General features: G+C 39.2%; 1 protein-coding gene across 1 annotated transcript in view; it reads right to left on the bottom strand.

Moving 5' to 3' along the window:
• Positions 1-22,089, bottom strand: part of Elp3 (elongator complex protein 3) — a 164,796-nt gene that overhangs the window by 102,926 nt on the left and 39,781 nt on the right. Inside the window, exon 3 of the mRNA XM_067146508.2 lies at positions 4,010-4,213. Coding sequence (XP_067002609.1) covers positions 4,010-4,213 — 204 coding nt within the window. The remainder of the gene's footprint in view (positions 1-4,009; positions 4,214-22,089) is intronic.

A 22,089-nucleotide genomic window follows, 5' to 3' on the forward strand; every position in this document is an offset into this window, starting at 1 on the left:
GAAGAGGAAAATGTGTTCTTATCTTGTGCCACATCACTTGACTGACGATCAGAAGCAGGCACGTTTAGAGGCTTCACAGGATTTTGTCGAAACGGCAGGTGCGACACAAAATTTCTTGAGCTGTATTGACACTAAGAATGAAATCTGGTGTCTCTGGTACGATCCTTAAATGAAACGGCAAAGCTTGGAATGGCATTCTCCGGGATCTCCTCGTCTGAAAAAGGTCAGAGCCGAAAAGTCGCGCATCAAACTGGCTTTGAAAGGAAAGAGATTTCACGATATTCCTGACATCCAACAAAACGTGACAAGGCATTTGAACACCATCCCAAAGGAAGCCTTCTTGCAAGTTTCCAGGGCATGTATTGCCGATCTCAGCAGTGCATAGTTATGGGAGAGGACTATTTCGGAAGGACAGTAAGGTCACTGTCATGCATTGTTCATCTATGTTGATAGTACAGGTCTATTCACCGAACTTTATTGTCACAGGGTTTATTATGGGTAATTTTAAAATTTTGATTATTTGGTTGGTAATTAGGTGTGTTATTAATTAATTAGGCGACCACTCTGAAGTGACTCAGAGTTTGTGGAATTATTGTATTTCTTCCAATTGGGAGTAAAGATTTTAGGTAGTACCATTGCATTTACAACGATCCTCTTGTGTTCAAAGATATTTCAAATTAGTGTTTTGTATCTGTTAACCGTGTGCTTAGCGTCAGGTCATAAATAAGGGAATAATCAAATAGTTATCAAATTTTAAATGAACGGAGTGATATCTCCAAAGTTTGTATTTGGCCCATGTGACACTGTATAGTTTTGATTCATTTTGCAACTCTGGGTTATGTGTGATGTAATTGTTTGTGTTTTTTAACAAGAGTTATTAAATTGTGTTCAAGGTTTTTATGCTTTTGCCGTAGTTAAATGCATCCTCATTTTCCTCTGTTCACTTAGGCTTATAAGTTAGTTATAGTATTTTAGTTGATAATATGCCGCGAACACTCTATGGCCCTGGGAGGCGGGATGTTGTATCCTAGAACGGAGGAAGTGTGTTCGATCCTCGCACAGTCGAAAGAGCATTTGTTTACCCATCAGTTTGGATTATTTATTGCTTTCCAGATGAGGTGGCATTTGTCTCTGGACTAAAAAGGTCCTTTGACTATCGATCGCCGTGGCGTATGGCCCCATATGGCTGTAGCCCAGGTGGGGCATTAATGCCGTCGTACAGTTCCATAGGGCCATGAGAATTGATGGGAAAGGTCCCAGTATATGATTATGTTATCGAAACCAAAACAGATGTTGCACCTTACATACATAAAGCCATGGGATGTTTCTGGATTGCCTATTACTCTTTCGGTCCTAATATAAGATTGGGAATTTCATGTTTTTGTGTTAAAATGTTATAAAAACTGCAGTCGTTTTATTTGCGCATGTTACATTTAAAACGTTCGTAGGATTTCGCACTCGTACCAACTCATACAGTGAGCGCGCTTTCCAGCTGAGCTCAAGGTCACCAATAACCATAATTTCTGAAGTTTTGATGATATTTTTTCTCTTTCCAATTTGATTGTGATTAGTGACGGACAGAATTGAATATAATGCATTCGAGAACTTTCAAGTTTCAATATTTACATTCAAAACCATATTCTCGAGTTCAACATAACCTTTAAAAGTTGATGTAGGCCTAATTTACGCGGTATGCGATTTTCATCAACTGACTACGAACTGTATACCGGTGACCAAATTAAAATGGAAGATTAAAAAAATGGATTTTGCCATCATGTTGGGCGCTTTTGTATCTAATGTGCTTTATTTTATTCGATTAGAGAATTAAAAACTACTTGTGGTTGATTGTTGTTTAGCTTGACGTTACCAGTATTAGATTTTTCGAAGTTTGGCTGATCAAAGTTGCTGAACTGAACTAAGTTTTCACGGGAAACTGATGAAGTTTCCCCGGTAAAACTGAATATAACGTTTCGAGATTTTAAGTTGCATACCGGTAATTAATGTTTGAAGCCGGCCCCCGATCTAACTTGCCTGGCTCTCACCCGGAGGGCCGGGGTTCGATTCCCGGCCAGGTCACGCATTTTTACCTGCATATGAGGGCTGGTTCCAGGTTCACTCATTCTAAGATTACCTTTAATTGAGGAACTATCAAATGGTGAGATGGCGACCACGGTCTGGAGAGCCAGGAATAATGGCCGAGAGGATTTGTCACACTGACCGTGTGTAACCTCGTAATCTGCAGGCTTTCGGGGTGAGCAGCGGTCGCTTGGTAGGCAGAAGGTCCATTGGAATGTAGTTTCGTTTGGTTTAGGAGTTTGTAAGATTATAATAATACATATTTCATTTTTGTGACATTTAGCCAAATCGTTGATGGTTCATTTGTTCCCGGATATTCCGTTTTCCTGTGTTGTACGGTTTTTTTCTTTTTTTCTTTTTTCTCCGCGGTTCCTCCAAAAACGGAGAATCGAGGTTCCACTGTCTAATTCTTAATATGAGAATCAAATATATAAGAGACATGAATGACACAACCTCATTCCAGTTACTGTATTACAAAATTTAATTACTGTATTATGATACAAAAATGAAAATAGAGTACTCTATACGTGAATTATGTACTCTCATACAGTAAATGTAATATTGTAAATTATGAAGGCCTTCACTTTCTCATGTATTTTTTTTAATTATTTTAATATGTACAAATGTGATGTTCTTTACTATACACATTAGAAAAATCCAACACACACAATCCATCAAGATCCTGAGACAGCTAATTTTAAATTTTCTTTAATTAATAGATATGTACAAAAAATTTGATATGTTTTATCTTGTTCTTAGCAGCAGCCTGTAAATACAGGAGATCTTTCCAAAATAAATGGAAATTATACATAAAAGCTGATAAATTCTATGTCTTAATAATGTTATTGGCTTTACATCCCACAAACTACTTTATCGGTTTTCAGAGACGCAGAGGTGCCAGAATTTTGTCCTGCAGGAATGATTTTACATGCCAGTAAAGCTAACCGACACGAGGCTGGCGTACTTGAGCACTTTAAAATACCACCAGACTGAGCCAGAATCGAACCTGCCAAGTTTAGGTCCAGGTTCTGTTATCCTATGCTGTTCTTCACAGAGTATATCCATTATAATCTTGTTCTCCCTCGTCCACTCTTCCCAGTCCAGTGCTTGTCTTGGGAGTCTTTCTTCTTTCAACCACCTCAATCTGTTCTGTTCTAGTTTGTCATTCAGTTTTTGCACATTTAGCTCTTTTCCTATGTCATTACTTCTCACTCTATCCCTCCTTGTCTTCTGTACCAAACTCCTCAGGAATTTAATTTCAGCTGCTTGTACTCTACTCTCATATCTCTGAGTCAATGTCCAGGTTTTTGCTGCATATGTCACTACAGACAAGTAATATCCCTTCTATACTACTTCTCTAGATACTATTTAATGAAATATGTACACTACAGTTCTAAACTGCACTTAGGTGTATCCTAATTATAACAGGTAAGCTGAAACAACAGAACTAAAGTTAAAACTAAATACATGATACTTTACAGATTATTATTCATTTTCTACCTACGTATAAACAGAAATTAAAACTACCTGAAATTGCTGAAATATGGTATTGAAAGTCCATTCATCTCAGTCTTAGTCATCATCTGTCTCTCTTCCTTTTCCATAGCCTGTTTTGGCATTCTTTCATCACTCATCCTTTTAACATGTCCAATAGGGGAAAATGGAACGGTATTTATAGGTACTTTAAGGTAGAAACGGGTTCCAGGATGGAGGTGGACGTCACACTCAATTCTTCATTTGAATACCGGTACCAGTCAAATATGAGAACTAAATCATGTACACATATAGAGCTATCTCATAATCACCTCACAAGTTGAATAAAAAAGATCATTGCATCTGTTATTAAACCACAGAGAGATTTCAGTGAATTACATTTTATTTACTACTATTAAAATGTAACAACAATTCTAACATAAAGAAGAGTGACACAAACCTGTTCAATTCTGTTCCTAGTTTGCAAGTGCGGATTGTAACGAGCACGAATTGCCCTCATAGAAGTTGGTTCATAGCCTGTATATGACTGTGTTGAATATTCAAAGTCAGAATCTGGACCACCAGGACAATAGACACAGATATTTCCAGTCATGTTAATGTGAGGACATCGATGAGGTTTGCACATAACAGCAACAACAGCAATCTGTTTTTGAAACAAACAAAATATTATTAACATACCTGACTACAAGCAGATAAATTATGTTTGTATGACTTTTCATTACAAGCAAATGCCTCCTCTGATAAGAAAAAATTAAGACCATAACAGAGTAAAATCCTACAATATTTGTGGGAGGATATTTCTTTTCTTTACTGGAGGTCTTTTTGCCATATTTTCTTAAATATGAAATCCAGGATGATACTTGAATTACTATCTGATATGAAGAAGTTAATCAAATCCTTCATAACTACGAGGGTCGAGTCATAAGTCATGGCAACTATTTTTTTTCTTGCGAACAGGAGACAACACGGAAAATCTAAGACATGCATTTGGAAATATAGGGCATGTACTTATGCATAGTGCCTGAAGACAAATTCTGACTTCAGGAGATTCTCGTAGGGAAGTGATAGAACACAGGCCATTGGTAAACATGGTTTTATTATGGTATAGACAGCAAATACACAAGACTATGCACAAAGGACTGGTTACAGACCTTCGAAATAATCACCCAAGGTTTCCACTGTGCATTGGCAGCCAGGGGGGCAGGCGCTGAATACCATTCGCTGCATGTCAATTGCTAACGTGTGACACCTCTCTCTGAAATGCTGTTATGATGTCCTCTTTGTTAGCAAACTGTTGTCCACGGAATGGCTTCTTGACTTTGGGGATTAGGTCATAGACGCATGGGCTCAGATCAGGCGAATAAGGCGGGTGTGGAAGAACCTCCTAGCCCCACCGTTGTAAGCTACGCTGAACGATGGCTGCTGTGTGAGCCGTCATATTATCGTGTAGGATTATGGCGTTGTCCTTGCCACTGTTCTATAGGACATGGCATGCACACCTAATGCTTTCTGCAGCTCTGCATGGGATTGGCGTGCATTTCTGCCAAGGAGAACTGCTATTTTAATATACGATCCTTGCTCCTGCTTGTTGACTTCCACTTTGTGACACACTCACTCACACACTGAACTTGGGGGCATGCTTAGACCCATACTGTTGATTACATACACCATCTAGTGGAATCATATGCAAGTACATACCATACGTTTCCAAATGCATAATCTTAGATTTTCTGTGTTATCTCCTGTTTGTGAGAAAAAAAAATAGTTGCCATGACTTATGATTCGACCTACGTATGTATGTATAGTATCAGCAAGTTTTCCCGCTAACCTCCCCATGAACCATGTGATTATATTGTGATGGAGAGGCTTGCATGTCCCAGAGAAGCATGAAGCTGAGCTGTATGTGCAATCATACTGAATTAATATTCATTGAATGGTCAAACTAACAAATAGTCTAAAAGAAAGTAGCCAGCAGCACTTTTGGAAGATGCAAGGTGACAGCCTGGATATTGACTAAAACCACCTTGATATAGTGCTGTTGATACTCAGCTACATTCATACAATACCAGAGCTTAGAGAGGACACTGCAGGCATGTCAGACATGAATTTCACACCATATGATTGTATGGTGTAATCTTCAGAAGAGTGAATACTGAGTAAGTGGCTCAAGTTAGATGTACTTGGTATATGATAGGTGGACTGGCAGAAAGAGGAAGACTTTTGGTCAGATGATTACAAGGAAATGTGGGAGATGGTTTAATAATAATAATAATAATAATAATAATAATAACCCGTGTGGTGATTTACCGGTTACCTCCATCGGGCGCGTCCCATTGGAATTGGGGAAGCTCGCTGGCTCTGCCGCCAGCAGAGTCAGAGGGTAGTAAGGAAATAAAATACCACCGTGAAAAAAAAACTGGTCCCTTGCCAGGGTTACGGTGAAGACTGGTAAATGACCAGAAGCCAGAAAACATCTTGAGGCAACCTCTAGGGCTAACAACCCTAGTTGTAAAAGGATGCGTACCCGTCCAAAGCAAAGTCAAGTCAAAAAGCATGATGGCACAACATTTCAAGAAACATACCCCAGCGGGTAAATCTACGGATAAATCCCTCGTCGTGAATGCCACGGCGCACGAGTCTCGTTCGGATTCTGGGGGAGACTCGACATCATGCAAGAGACGAATCAGAGCGTTTCGGTGTACCCCGAAGAGTCAAAAACTCAGGCCAAAATCTAAAACCTTTCTAGCAACTTTCAACATAAATTCACTTACACAAACTGGCAAACTGAAAACCCTCACCAAAGCTCTTCACGAAAATCAGATATCCATAATGGCCCTACAGGAAACAAGGTACCCAGATGAAGAGATTTTTGAATCCGAAGGCTACCGATTTTTCAAGAGCAAAGCGCAAAGCGGAATCCTCAATGGAGCTGTGATGCTCGGAACCGCGTTTGCTGTTAGAACCAAGATCCTTAAATCGGTTGCAAATTTCGAACCTGTGAATGACAGATTGTCTATACTCACAATTAAATGCGCGAACAAAACCTACGCCCTAGTTAACGCACATGTTCCTACAAACGATAAGAACAAGTCTGATCCAGACGAAGTCGATAATTTCTGAGACCTACTGGATGAAAAATTAAACAAAATCCCCAAACACCATGTCAAGCTTCTTTTGGGTGACTTCAATGCCCAACTAGGTCGTGAACAGAAGTACAAGAAAGTTATAGGAAATTACCCTGCTCACAAAAGAACCAATCCCAACGGCAAAAGACTGTTGTCCATTTGTGAAAATCACAACCTGCAGGTCATGTTGACCCACTTTCGCCATCCACCCAGAAAGCAAATGACTTGGCGTTCTCCCGTCCAAGCTCTCGGAGAGTTCCAAATTGATCATGTTGCTATCTCCAGGAGAAAGAGCCCTGAAATTATGAATGTCAAGGTAAAGAAAGGCATCAATGTGGTCTCAGATCATTATATGTCTCTTATCAAATTCAAACCAATTCCCGCAAACACAAGTGAAGACAACCAAACAGATCACACACTTCGACAATGATAAACTTCGGCAAAGGGTCGAGGAGTTCCATGAGAAGGCTAGACCAAATGACTGTGACTCTAACAACGCCAAAAGTCTCCTTGTTGAGGCCGCCAAAGACGTTGCAGAAATCAAGAGAAGCAAAAAGCATGCCTGGTGGAATGGTACCTGTGAATCAGTCCTCCAAGAAAGACTCAATGCGTGGAAACAGTACTACTCTACGAAATCAGAAAATGATTGGGAAACCTACAAAACCCAACGTGCCCAAGCAGCTAGGGTGTTCAGAACTGAGAAACGTAAATACGAAAAATCTCTCATTGAAAAGACAGAACAAAACTTTAGGAAGAATGAAAGCAGAGAGTACTACAGAGCCTTCAAACGCAAACTCACTGACTATAAAACACCATCTCTATGCTTTGAGCGAAAGGACGGCACACAGGCGACATCAAATGAAGAAAATTGCAGCATTCTGGCAGATTACTTCAAGAATTTACTTAATTGCTCTAAACCGCGAAGCGCCATTGAGACCAAGGAACCCTTACTCAGGTACCCAGATTCCAGACCACCCGACAGAGATGAAATCAAGGGCCACATTGCCCGTCTCAAAAATAACAAAGCGCCGGGGGAAGACTCAGTAGTAGCAGAACTATGGAAATATGCCCCAGAGGAATCACTTGATATCTTGCAAAAGCAAATAGAAAAAATTTGGAACAAGGAGACCCTACCCGAAGATTGGAAAATAGCTTTGATCCATCCATTACAAAAAAAAGGCAGCATGAAGAACATCAACAACTACAGAGAAATATCTTTGCTACCCGTGACTTACAAAATTCTATCACTTGCCATCCTGGAGCGTTTGGAAGCACAAGTCGAACATCAAATAGGTGAATACCAAGGAGGGTTTAGAAAAGGTCGCTCAACAGCTGAACAGATCCAAAATCTCAAAACGATCATCAGATATTGTACACTAAGGTCCAAGCAGTATGTGTCTGTCTTTGTGGACTTTAAGAAAGCGTACGACTCCATTGACCGGGAAGTCCTGCTAAACATCTTAAATGAATTTGGAGTTGATATGAAACTGCTGGCATTAATTAGAGCCACCCTGACTGATACAAAATCCAAGGTTAAGTTCCACGGATGTCTCTTGCATTCCTTTGACATCAAAACAGGAGTCCGACAAGGTGATGGGCTATCCCCGATACTCTTCAACTGTGTTCATGAAAAGATCATCAGAACCTGGCGGGTGAGATTACAGGAAACCAACTACAGTCCATTGAGAATAAGAACCAAATCCAAGGGGATCGCAACAGACTGCTTAGCATTTGCCGTTGATATTGCTGTTCTCTCAAACGACATAGAAACCGCTAGAGCTCAAGTTGAAATTTTAAAGGAAATTGCCGAACAAACTGGTTTGCAGATATCGTTTGAGAAAACAGAAGTAATGACTAACATCAAAGAGGCTCCACCAAAACTCCATACAAAATACGGGGACATCACCCGAGTAGACAAATTCAAATACCTGGGTGAGATCATCATGAAAAATGGACTGGACAAAGAAGCACTTCAGGAGCGAGTACGCAAACTGGAAATAGCCTACCAAACATCCCGCACAATCTACAACAAAAAATGCCTTTCCCAAAACACCAAGATATGTCACTATGAAACAGTTCTGAAGCCAGTAGTTCTATATGCAGCCAAAACCCTGTCTGTAAATGCCAACAAAGGACTCCTTGAAGAACTGGAGAAAAGAGAACTGAAAATTGTGAGAGGAATCTTGGGATCAAAGTACACAAATGGAATCCATCAAAAGAGATCCAACAAGGAAGTCTACAGCAAAATAGAGAAAATTACTGACACAATCAGAAAAAGACGGGCACGATTTTATGGTCATCTGAAAAGAATGGACGGAAGAAATTTAACTAAAGAAATCTTTCACTTTTTTGATTCAAACCCCAAAACCACAATTCCCTGCTTTAGAAATACCAAAGAAGACCTGCAAATGTTACATATCTCAGCTGAAGACGCCCTTAACAGAGATCTCTTCCGCAAGAAATATTGACAAACGGGCTAAACCGAGACGAGCAACCGAAGAGAAGACACGGTGCCCCTTGGACAGAGGAGCGTAAGCAGGCCCACTCACAAAGAATGAGGGAAATTTGGGCTCTAAAGAAGGCCAAGTTCAGTGTCAAATGCAACAAGACTTAATGTGGTCCTTGATGGCCCCAGCGAATAATAATAATAATAGTAATAATAATAATAATAATAGTTACGATGTTTTGTGGATTTGCAGAGGTGAAAGAAGGTGCTGGGTGAATAGGTCTCAACTTACGAAATTAAAGTTAATTCAAAACTTTAACAAAGGTTATATTTTCTTTTCAAAATCAACAGATAACAACAACAGAGTAACAGGTACCAAGTAGCAGGAAAACGATTTAAGAAATTACAATAGTTACAAGATTTGGGCTTCGAGCCCCAAGATTAATTTCTGAGCTCTCAGCTCACCACCACAATAGCTAAACAGCAGAAAACCCCTAAGTACAAGGTGCATTTGCTCCTAATTACAACGTTAAGAGGGAAAGAACAGACCCCCTCTCAATTTTACAAGCCTATACAAGGCTACAACAAACTTCATTTCTGTCTGCCCTTAAGGCACATCAAGAAACAGGGGTATTTGATACCCAACCTACAGGGCCTTTACATGAGGAAAATAAAACATCAGGTTAAGTTACTGGCCCATAATGCAAAATAGAATGGAGGCGAAGCTTGCACTCCTAATACACTTTTGAAATCTACTTGGCACTAGGCCGCTTACGCCAGGGCTAATCCCATACTAAGGAGGTGACACGATAAGAAAACTTTATTACATTACGAAGAGAAGAAAAACGGTTATGAAAACGTAGTCACCTCAAAACAATATGAGTGGGAGCTCGAGAGGGTAGGCACTCTCTATCCCAATTTGTAGTTAAAGAGACGGAATTGTTACCAAATGTCTATTACATTTTAAAGATAGGTTACATGAGAAAAGTTTCAAACCTGCCCCGAGGGTTAAACTGCTGAGCTAGCAAGAAATAAAGTTATTAAACGGCCATTACCTTGTGGATGAACCGCTGCCCGAAGAAAGAGGCGCTTCCCGCCCCCTGCTACATAATCACACACTAAGCAAGATGTCGATGAAGTGGCCCCGAGACAAGAAAATCAGCAGTTTATATACCCTCGTGGAACATTCGAGACCTTTCAAGAATGAGTACACACACCCTCCCCCCCTCAACTTTATTGGATAGCTTAAAGCAACATCTCCATATCGGAGAAGACATACGTTATTGGTCAAAAATTAATTAGAGAAATTCGGGATTGGCTAAATTCAAAACAAGCGGGTAGAAATGATTAATGTTGCCAACCCACAAACCACAGAACAAAATTTAGTAAGGTCAAAAACTTATGACCACAAAACTTCTTCAAGAAGGTTCATTCCTTTGCAACAGAGTGCGTAATCCTAGTTTTTTCTCTGTAGAGACATCTAGAAGAGAATGTCCACACTTCTTGATACGGGATAAACAAACACAAATCAAAATAGACACAGTTCAGAACACTACAAGATTACCAAATTTACAGTAGTGACATCTTTTAAGAAATAGTGGAATTAGTTCAGTTTTCAAGGTTCCAAACTTCTCCTGTAGAGGAGTTTAAACTGGCGCAATATTTGAATTCGCGGCATGGAGGTGTACCGCCCGGTACAACAACAACAACAACAATAATAATAATAATAATAATAATAATAATAATAATAATAATAATACAGGTTTTATGTCCCACTAATAAGTTCTTTTGCAGTTTTTGGAGATGCTGAAGTACTGGAATTTGTCCTGCAGGAGTTCTTTCACTTGCCTGTAACTCTGTCCTCATGAGGCTGGTGTATTTGAGCATTTTCAAATACCATCAGAGTTGAAATGGAACCTTCGACTTGGGCGCAGAGGATCAGCATTCTTCTGTATGAATAATTAGCCTGGCTTGTTAAAATAAGAAAAGAGGGTGTTGTTCCTGGACACAAAGTCCATGCCAACTACAATGATAATTCAGCAGGTGATAAGGAAATTGAAAGAATATGTGAAAAGATAGATTTTATATATGTAAAAAGAGATGTAAATATAATTGTGATTGAGGAGTGGAATGTAATGGTACATCCAAGAAGAAGAGGTACTATGGTGTGAGAATATGGAAAAGAAATGAAAGAAGAATCTGGCTGATAGGATCATCATCATTATCATCATCATCATCATCATCAAACACCTCCCGCATGCTGGGTAGGGCGGTGTTGAACAAGTCTTTGCCATCATTGTCTATCCAGAAATGCCTCCTCTCTCACCACTGACTCCCAATTCCATCTTCTTCTCTCCACATCCTCTCTAAGCTGGTGTAGCCATCTCATCTTAGGTCCTCCCACTGGCCTTCTTTCCAGGCATGCATGTGGTGTTCTTGGGCCAGGAATTCGCTTTACACGTCCATACCACATTAGTCCGAAGTCCTTAGTTTCTCTACTACTGAGAACACTTTCAGTTCCATTCTGATGCCATAATTCCTTACACGGTCCTTGCGTATTTTTTGTAGGGTAGTTCGTAGAAACTCCATTTCACATGCCTGCAGTTTTCTAACTTCTCTCTCTTTGGGTGTACATGTTTCTAGACTGTATGTGAGAATGGGCACAAAGTATAACCAATATAGAATCATACTGGTTCTTAAAACACCAATTGGTTTTACGTTGCACCAACACAGATAGGTCTTATGGCAAAGATCAGATAGGAAAGGGCTAGGAGTAGAAAGGAAATGGCCATGGCCTTGATTAAGGAACAGCCCCAGAATTTGCCCGATGTGAAAATGGGAAATCACAGAAAACCATCTTCAGCGCTGCCGACGGTGGGGTTCAAACCCACCAACTCCCGAATGTAAGCTCACAGCTGCATGTCCCTAACCGCACGGTAAACTCACTTGGTAAAACATATTGGTTCTCATGGGCACCTTATTATCCCAATATAGGGATAGCAATGGTGAGAGTGTGCTCCCTTGTTGGACACCATGTGTGGTATTAAAACCATTCTGAATAGCCATCTCCATCATGCACACAACTGCTAGAGTTCCAGTACTGCACCTGGACGTTGTCTATGAGGTATTCAGGCACTCCCAGTTCTCTGAGGCACTTTCATACAACTGGTCTAGGCAACCTATCATATGCCTTTTTTAGGTCTGAGAATACTAAAGTTAGGTCTTCCCTCTCTCCCAGTGCTGTTCCATTAACATCTTATGGTGAAGATTAGGTCTGTTGTTCTCCTATTGGCTCTGAATCCAAGCTGTTCTTCCAGGACAGCTTCTGTCACTGGCTGCAGTTTGGTTTCAATTCCCCCCCCCCATTATTTTCAGACCATGGGAGAGAAATGTGATATCCTTATAGTTAGTACACTTTCTTCTGCGGGAAATAACCTGACCACCCTAAAAGGCCAACGGCTTCGGGCGGTTGAGCCTTTACAGAGGGATATGGTCCCTCAGTGGAGGAAATGCCACTGGAATCCATAATGACGGAGGGCAGCAGCTTCGTCATTAGTGCACGTTGGCATCAGCCAAGGTATCGGCTGATACGGTGATGTGACACACATTTGGGAGCGTAATCATAGTGGTGTAAGCGGTCTCAAAACTGTACTAGGAAGGCAACGGGAAACCACCTCATATTTAATCCCCAGGAAAATCTTTAGCATGACTGGAAAACATAAAACCAAGGCCCCCAGTCCCCGGCAGCCCTTCAGTGGGCAGAGGGTGCTAAAAATCTCCAGGCCAGTCATGAGAAAGATAGCAACGTGGAATGTTTGCAGCTTGTTTCAAAGTGGAAAGACTCATAATGCCATCAGAGAGATGGAGAGACTCAAGATCAACGTTCTTGGCATTAGTGAAATGCGTTGGCCTCATTCGGGAAAGAGTGTAGTCAGTGGTTATCAGGTATACTATTCTGGTAATGACGATCCTCGCCATCTTAATAGCGTGACAGCAGTATTAGGAACCAGACTGATTATATCACAATTAACAAGCAGTTCAGAAATTCTATCAAATGTGTGAAAACATACCCTGGTGCTGATATCAACTCAGACCATAGCCTACTGTTTGCTTCCATGAATCTCAGGCTGAAGAAATGCCATTTAAAGGGGGTTTTAGTCGGATTGAGATTCAGAAACTTCAAAATCAAGCACTGAAGAATGAAGTTCAGTCAGTCCTACGTGTAAAACTTGCGGAAGTTCAAAATAGCGTTAACGTAAATGATGTTGAAGGCACTTGGAATCACATCAAATATGCAATTAATGACATAAGTCAAGTAAAATTAATGGATCCTGGAAGAAGGAAAAACAACCCGTGGATGGCAGAAGAAATCCTGAAGCTGATGGACCAGAGAAGGTCTTTTAAGAACAAAGATCCTGTAAAATACAAAAGTTTGCAGAATTTAATACGACAAAAAATAAGGAATGCAAAAGAACAACAAACTCTCTGAGGAACACAACGAAAAAGAATTAATGAATTCAAAACATGATTTTTTCAACATGTACAAGAAAGTGAAACAAGTAACCGGTGCATGTAACAAGAAGGGTAGTGGAGTCCTCCTCAATAAGAATGGTGACATCTTAGCGAGCACAGAAGAGAAACTGAAGGAATGGATCGAATATGTACAAAATCTCTTCTTGGATCGCAGAAATGTGGATCATAGTGCTTGGGCAGACGAAGGTGTGGATATCACATGTGCAGAAGTGAATATACCATAAGAACAGCAAAGAATAGGAAGGCTCCAGGCCCTGATGAGATGTATGCTGAGATACTGAAACTGTTTGAGAAAGAAAAATCCCTTTCATTATTAGTTGACCTATTCAACAGTATTCACCGCAGTGGAACCATTCCTCGAGACTGGCTCAAATCGACTTTCGTAATATTGCCTAAGAAAGCCAATGCAAAATTCTGCAATGAATATAGAACAATTAGTTTGATGAGCCATGTTCTGAAAGTATTCCTAAAGGTCTTGCATGCGAGAATTTATCATAAATGTGACGAGAATATCGGAACCTCACAGTTTGGCTTCAGACATGGTTTTGGCACTAGAGAGGCATTATTCAGTCTGCAGTTATTAGTCCAACGGTGCCAAGATGTCAATGTCGATGTTTTTGCTTGTTTCATCGATTACAAAAAGGCCTTCAATACAGTCCGCCATGATGAACTTATGAACATTCTTCAAGAATTAGGACTTGATGGGCGGGATGTCCGTATTATTGGTAATCTCTACTGGTCATGTCTCGGAAGAAGTCTCAATTATGAAAGGAGTTCGCCAAGGCTCTATTCTTTCCCCCATGCTTTTCAACATCTATTCAGAAAAGATTTTTCAAGATGCCCTTTATGGAAAGACTCAAGGAGTTGTGGTTAATGGTTTCATCATAAATAACATCAGGTACACCGATGACACTGTGCTACTTGCAACCAATCTCCAGGATCTACAGGAACTATTTAATGCTGTCACTGAAGCCAGCAGCGCAATGGGCTTGAGGCTTAATGTAAAGAAGACCAAGTGGATGGTTATAAGTAGGAAAGAAGATGGCATTCGAGGTAATCTCACAACAGCAAAGGAACACATCGCGAGAGTGGCGACATTTAAATACCTGGGATGTCACATCAGTGATGACAGGGACCATACTCACGAGATCCGATGCAGAACTGAGCAGGCCAGAACTTCTTTTCAGAGAGAAAACTTTTGACAAGCCGTGACCTTTCCATTACACTACGGACACGACTACTCCGGTGCTATGTTTTCAGCATTCTGTTATAAGGCGTTGAGGCATGGACACTAACTGAGACCATGTGCAAGAAGTTGCAAGCATTTGAAATGTGGACGTACCGAAGGATGCTGAAGATACCTTGGACAGCTAAAATGACCAATATAGACGTTTTACACCATATGAACAAAGAACCAAAAATTCTCACTACCATCAAGAGAAGGAAGCTAGAATACTTTGGTCATATGATGCGGAACAGTAAATACCACCTTCTGCAAGTAATACTCCAAGGGAAAATTAATGGAAAACGTGGCCCGGTTAGAAGTACGACATCATGGCTTGGCAAACTTGAGCCAGTGGTTTTTGGGTTACAAAGCTTACTCTGTTCAGAACAGCTATGAACAAACAACAGATCATGCTACTGATCGCCAACGTTCTGCGAGGGCATGGCAATTGAAGAAGAAGAAGATAGTAATACCCTTTGCCCAGTCCTCTAGAACCCAATCACACCTTATTGCTCCCAAAGTTCTATATAGCCATTGCACTCCAAGTATACCTACTACTTTGATCATGTGAGCAGTAACGTCATCAATCCCAGCTGACTGGCTACTTTTCATCTTTCTTGGTGCAATTTCCACCACAGACAAAGTAACTGAAACATCATCTGTCCTCAGCCTTTCTTCCACCTCTTCAGTAATTTCTTCTTCATTGAGGAATGTATCAAAATAGGCTTTCATTTCATTTCATTTCTAATCTCTTGTTCACTCCTGGCAATATTCCCCATTTACTGTTTCTAGTATTGTGATGTCCTCTTTGTCAGATCTCTTGCTTTTAACCAGGCTGTACAGCATCTGCTTGATTCCTTTACTATGTGCAACCTGCGCTCCAACTTACTTTTCTCAAATTAAATGTTCACAAAAAATATAAATGAATTGAGCACTAAAATGACTTTTTCTAGGGGCGTATCATCAGCTGATGAAATCTAGACTGGAAGTTTATTCTTACCTGTATACATATGAATCTGTTCAAAAATTATAGTAAAGTCAAGGCATCATTTCATATATACATATTTTCACTTCAATAGATAATTGAATTTAAAAAATACACAATTTTTTATAATTTATTTATTCTGACACCAATGGCACAGAATAGCTCACAAGTTCTTCAAAAAAATAACTGAACAATTGAATAGCTCTTTCTTCAATCTTCTACTGTTCAATGTAGGAAACTCTTCATGTCACATATTCCTACCTTTCTCCAGTTACGCCACTGATTACAGCTTATAAATCTCATGTTTATTCCGTATTGGCTCAACACAACTAAGGTTAAGTTAAGAGTAAGTTCCCACCTTCCAATACTTAACAATTTCTATATAATAGACTTATTAATTACATAATATAATCCATATAACCTCTAGTACATGTTTCGTTCCGATATGGAACATCTTCAGCTAAAATTGGTAAAATGGCAAGACAATTAAAATACATTGATGTTAAGATGATACATAAGCTAAAAGATATGATAAAATGGCTCGAAAATTAAAACATATGAAAAAGATGATGAGATGAAGTTCATTCATGTTGGTTAAAAAACACAACAAGTCAGTTTTCAAGTGGCGAATTAAAAACAGCGATAAGGTTCTTCATGTTGGAGGCGTGTACATTTTGTCGATCTTGAAAATAAATTGAAGAATACAGGATTTTCTTATATGTGATTTATCGGGGAAATCTTGATAAAATAACCGTAGTTGAAGTTGAGTTTGGTAGGATTATTAAAATGTGTCTTAAAGACAATCTTGTCGTATTTAACGTCCTCCCTTACGCCGTGTTGTTAACTGACTGAGTCCTGTCAGTTAACAACACGGCGTAAGGGAGGACGTTAAATACGACAAGATTGTCTTTAAGACACATTTTAATAATCCTACCAAACTCAACTTCAACTACGGTTATTTTATCAAGATTTCCCCGATAAATCACATATAAGAAAATCCTGTATTCTTCAATTTATTTTCAAGATCGACAAAATGTACACGCCTCCAACATGAAGAACCTTATCGCTGTTTTTAATTCGCCACTTGAAAACTGACTTGTTGTGTTTTTTAACCAACATGAATGAACTTCATCTCATCATCTTTTTCATATGTTTTAATTTTCGAGCCATTTTATCATATCTTTTAGCTTATGTATCATCTTAACATCAATGTATTTTAATTGTCTTGCCATTTTACCAATTTTAGCTGAAGATGTTCCATATCGGAACGAAACATGTACTAGAGGTTATATGGATTATATTATGTAATTAATAAGTCTATTATATAGAAATTGTTAAGTATTGGAAGGTGGGAACTTACTCTTAACTTAACCTTAGACGCCACTGATTATCTCTCAGTTCAGCATCAACTTTTCTTTCCATTCTCTTGTAAACAATTCATGTTCAAATTTTACACTCGTCAGATAACTACCTACAGAAGCAATTTTCACATTTGTCAGCAGATGTGTTTGTGCATCAATATGACCCTTCTCTACATCTTACATACTAAATGGAATATCTCTGCTGTGGTTGCTACTCCCAAGGCAACCAGTAATTCTAAGAGGATATCATCAATCCAGGTGCCTAGTTCCTTCTTAGATCCCCAATTTAAAAACTGGCTCTCCCAACTCTTCTGGATCAATAGCCTCTTGTCCTTACATTTGTATATGTACCCTTTAGTTCCATTTCCTGATACAGGATCAGGAATAAGGTGAGATGAAATTTATGGCATGTTTTTGCAGCTGCTGTAGGCATTAGAGCTATTGCAAGACTTTCCAGGAGGCTTCTCATTGTAAACAACCATTTTCTCTCATTTCCCATATTGAACAGAAAAAAAGCATTACACTGAACTGATGTCTCACCAGTCTCGCACATCTTAAAATATCAAGGACTTGTTCAGTTCATTTTTAAGGGAAGTGTAATGAGTAAGAACATTAGGGAAAGGCCAAAACAGAATATAGAATATGTACTGTAGACTCTAGCAGTTAGGATTGAATAGATTACTACAAGGTGGAGTATGAAAGGAAGTTGCATCAAAATATTCTACTGACTGACAATAAGAATAACCAATATTGCCTTCATTGACAATGGATCCTTTACATAAGCTGAAGAATGCACTTTGTGTAAGGTTCTGGTATATAATAATTTTTTATGTGGCTATTATAGCCTGATGTAGCCGCTGTCAGGCAGACCTTCCGTTGAGTGTTAGCGGTGTCTGCCATGTATTGAACACTGTGTGTTAGTATGACAAAGGGTAGAGGGTGAGGTATGCGAGTTGCAGGAATGTTGACGACAACATAAACCATGACCTGAGCCAAGAGAAAGTTTTCTCCCTCCCATGATCCTGTTCCACCTGCCTATCCCTATCCACTACTCCACATTTCCCTTTCCTACCTTTTCCCTTTCTCCTACTTTCACACTTCTCAGCAACAGTTCCCTGTTCCTCATCTTCCCTCGGTTGTTCTACCTGCAGTGGCTCGTACCAATTTCTCACAGACACATGTCGTGAATTCTGATCCTGAATGAAACCCTTAGCCTGCAATCTCCATCCCCTTAAAACATTAGACCACCCGGCTTCTACAATTTCCCCCTTTCCTCCTTTCCTTTCCATCCCTCTTTTACACTTACTGTATTCTGTACACTGTTTGAGGGAGGCCTACTTTGCTTCCTGTCCTCTGAAATGAAAGGTTCAAAGCCCGGTCACTCCATGTGAGATTTGTGCTGGACAAAGCGGAGGCGGGACAGGTTTTTCTCCAGGTACTTCGGTTTTCCCTGTCATCTTTCATTCCAGCAACACTCTCCATTCTCATTTCATAGCATCTATCAGTCATTAATAACTCACTTTGGGAGTGGCGACCCCATCGTACTAATAGCCTATATCTGCTTCATTCATTCCATCCCTGACCTGTAGGGTTTTTTTCAGAATAAACACACTAATTTCTAATAAGATACTATAATACACTACAATAATTTTAAACTATGTTCAGATACTACAATACACTGCAATAATTTTAAACTACATTCAGACGTATCCTAATTACAACAGGTTATTACTAAGCACAAACAGAAACAGAAATTACAATTAAAGTTTCAAATTCGCAAGACTACTCAAAATAATAGAATAAGCACTCTAATTTCTAGTAACTTACTACAATAAACTACAATAATTTTTAAACTATGTTCAGACATATCGTAATTACAATAGGTTATTACTAAGCAAAAACAGAAATGAAAATTGCAATTAGGCCTTAAGTTAGAAATTTGCAAGAACTACTCAAGGATTACCAACAATGTTGAAAGCGTAGACAGATTATTATTAGTACTACTTTATCCTACTATGCTCGAATTGAAATGAAACCTGCCATTTGTTTAAATGCTCAAGTATCGAATGGGTTATCATACATGAAGATACACACGAATATAACAGGCAAGATACTATCTAATATACGGTATCTACACTACAATTCTCTACTGAAATATGGTTATGTGATTATTACAACTGGTGGATTACTATTACTTTCCTCACTCCACGAGATGGAGAGTGGAAGTGTGCTTAAATGCTGAAAAATACAAGGTTGTCTACAATAATTTTTCAGAAATACTTCTGTCTAAACTACGCCAGGGACTTGAATTGCAATTATTGGGATACAGAAACTTTATTATTATTATTATTATTATTATTATTATTATTATTATTATTATTATTATTATTATCTAACCGCTCATAAATACTGAAAGATCGAGGGTGCGAAATATAAATTACTGATACTTTTAACTACCTACTCAAAACTACAAATGATCAGAATACAAGAATCAGCCCATTTTTATTTTTATTTTCTTGACTACAATACACCCTTTGTTCACGACTGTAGCCAACAATGCAATATTTGAATATGAAGAGCGACAGTAATCGATAACAACTATTTCGCCAGTGAAATACTGTATATTCTGTTGAAATCCTTTCTTTAAACAAAATTTACAACAGTATCATGTTATTTAAAGAATTTATTACCTTCGTGATAGGTGGAACAGTTGAAGTGCTATTTGAAATACCCTGTCAATTGCCTGCAATAATATAACCACTGCCGAAGTTACAACTCCTTTTAATATCCCGTCTTTGTAAGTATTTTATCAACAAACCTGCTGATATTTTAATTTTTTAATTATCTTTCTTGCGAACCGGTTAAACTTAGGACCATGCCAATACCACTTCACTTCCTTCTTATCATCCCTTCTTCCTTCCTCTTTCTCCACAGTGCCTTCATTCTTTCAGAATGTTGCACTCTTCAGTCCATCTTCCCCATCTGCGCTCTTTCTTTTCTTCCACAAGAACTTTTATGTTGGAAAGTCTTGGCATATCCCCTCCCCCCCCCCCGGCTCTTTAAGTAGTATATTTTATTAAAAATTTATTTATTTAACCTTGCTGGATTTATTCTGACCATGTGTCCATAGAATTGCAGCCGTCTTTTCCTTATTGTTGTTTCCAGGTCTTCTGTTCTTTTGTACTCGTATACCTCCTTATTTGATCGTAATCTGTAGTTTCCCTCTACCACCCTTGGGCCGTAACTCCTTAATATTCTCCTTTCAATCTTTAGTAGCTTTTCCAGGTTCGTTAGTGTTGCTGTTTCCACCCCATAGAGAATCACTGGTTTTACTACAGCATCATAATGTCTTAGTTTGACATTAATGGAAAGATTCTTTTTGTTGTAAATGGCTTTGGTGACAGTGTTTCGCCTTTCCAACGTAACTCTCCTATTTTCCATGGCCTCTTTATCCATCCTGTTGCTGCTGATAATCTCTCCCAGGTATTTAAACTGCTTTGTGACCTTCACTTCCCCATATTTCGTCTTCATTGTTCTCTTCACATAATTCCTGTCCATGCACATCATCTCTGTTTTTGTGAAGGAGATTTTTAAACCTGTTTTCTCGGCTATCTCCTGTAGTTCATTTATCTGTGTTATTGCTTCCTGTTCTGTCTCAGTGAAGAGTGCCAAATCATCAGTAAAGACCAAACACTTGGTTTTTTTTTTTTACTACCTATTATAACACCTCAGTCATTATGTTTCCACAGTGTTTTCATGACCTTATCTAGAACCACGTTGAACAGTGTTGGTGATAAGCTGTCACCCTGCCTCAGACCTGTTTTTATCTGGAAGGGTTTGCTAATCTCTCCTCAAAATTTCCCTTTGGATATGGTGTTTGTTAGTGTTAACCTACGTAAGTCGAGTGTATTTTTTATCGATGCCATATTCTCTCAAAATGTCCATCAATGTGTCCATCTATTGAATTGTATGCTTTTTGAAAGTCAACGAAAGAGATTAAGATGTTCTTTGGTCACGCATTGTGATATTTGATTATCATTTTTAGACTCAAGATTTGATCCTGATGAGAGTGCCCTCTCCTGAAGCCACCCTGATACTCTTCCAGCTTGTGGTCAATTTACGGTGTCAGTCTGTTCAATAGGAGTTTGGAAAAAATCTTATAGGTGACAGATAAAAATGATATTCCTCGGTAGTTGTTGATGTCTATTTTCGGTCCCTTTTTATGTAGCGGGTGTATTAATGTCACTAGCCAGTCTTCTGGTATTTTTTCATCTCTCCAAATATTCTGGAACAGTTCTGTTGCCTCAGTGATAAAAGTGTCATTGGCTATCTTCCACAGTTCTGCTATTACTCCATATTCACCAGATGCCTTGTTGTTCTTTAGGGAGTTTATTACTTCCCTTACCTCTTCCTCATCTGGTGGTTTGGAATCTGGGTTCTGGATTGTGTCCTTCTCAATCTCCAATTTTTCCTGTGGCGATTCACAGTTAAGGAGGTCTTCAAAGTACTTTGCAAAGATCTCACAGTTACTGTTCAGGGCAAGAGTTCCATCTGTTTTCTTGAAATGCAGGCGCAGTGCTATATAACCTTTGATTCTATTTTAAAGACCCTATGGAATAATCTGGAATTGTTTCTCTAGCAGTTCTCATCCATTTCTGTGACTTCTGCCCTAAAGTGTTCTCTTCTGACTCTTCTCAGTGTTTGGTGTGTTTCTTGTGATTTTTTTAACTTTGTCACAGTCTTATTTTCGTTGCACGATTTCCACGCCACAAAGCTTTCTTTGATTGCAATTTCGCATTCTGCATTCCACCATGCACGCTTGCTTCAATGTTTCATAGATGCTA

The sequence above is a fragment of the Anabrus simplex genome, chromosome 4 (assembly GCF_040414725.1).
Source record: "Anabrus simplex isolate iqAnaSimp1 chromosome 4, ASM4041472v1, whole genome shotgun sequence".
Lineage (NCBI taxonomy): Eukaryota > Metazoa > Arthropoda > Insecta > Orthoptera > Tettigoniidae > Anabrus > Anabrus simplex.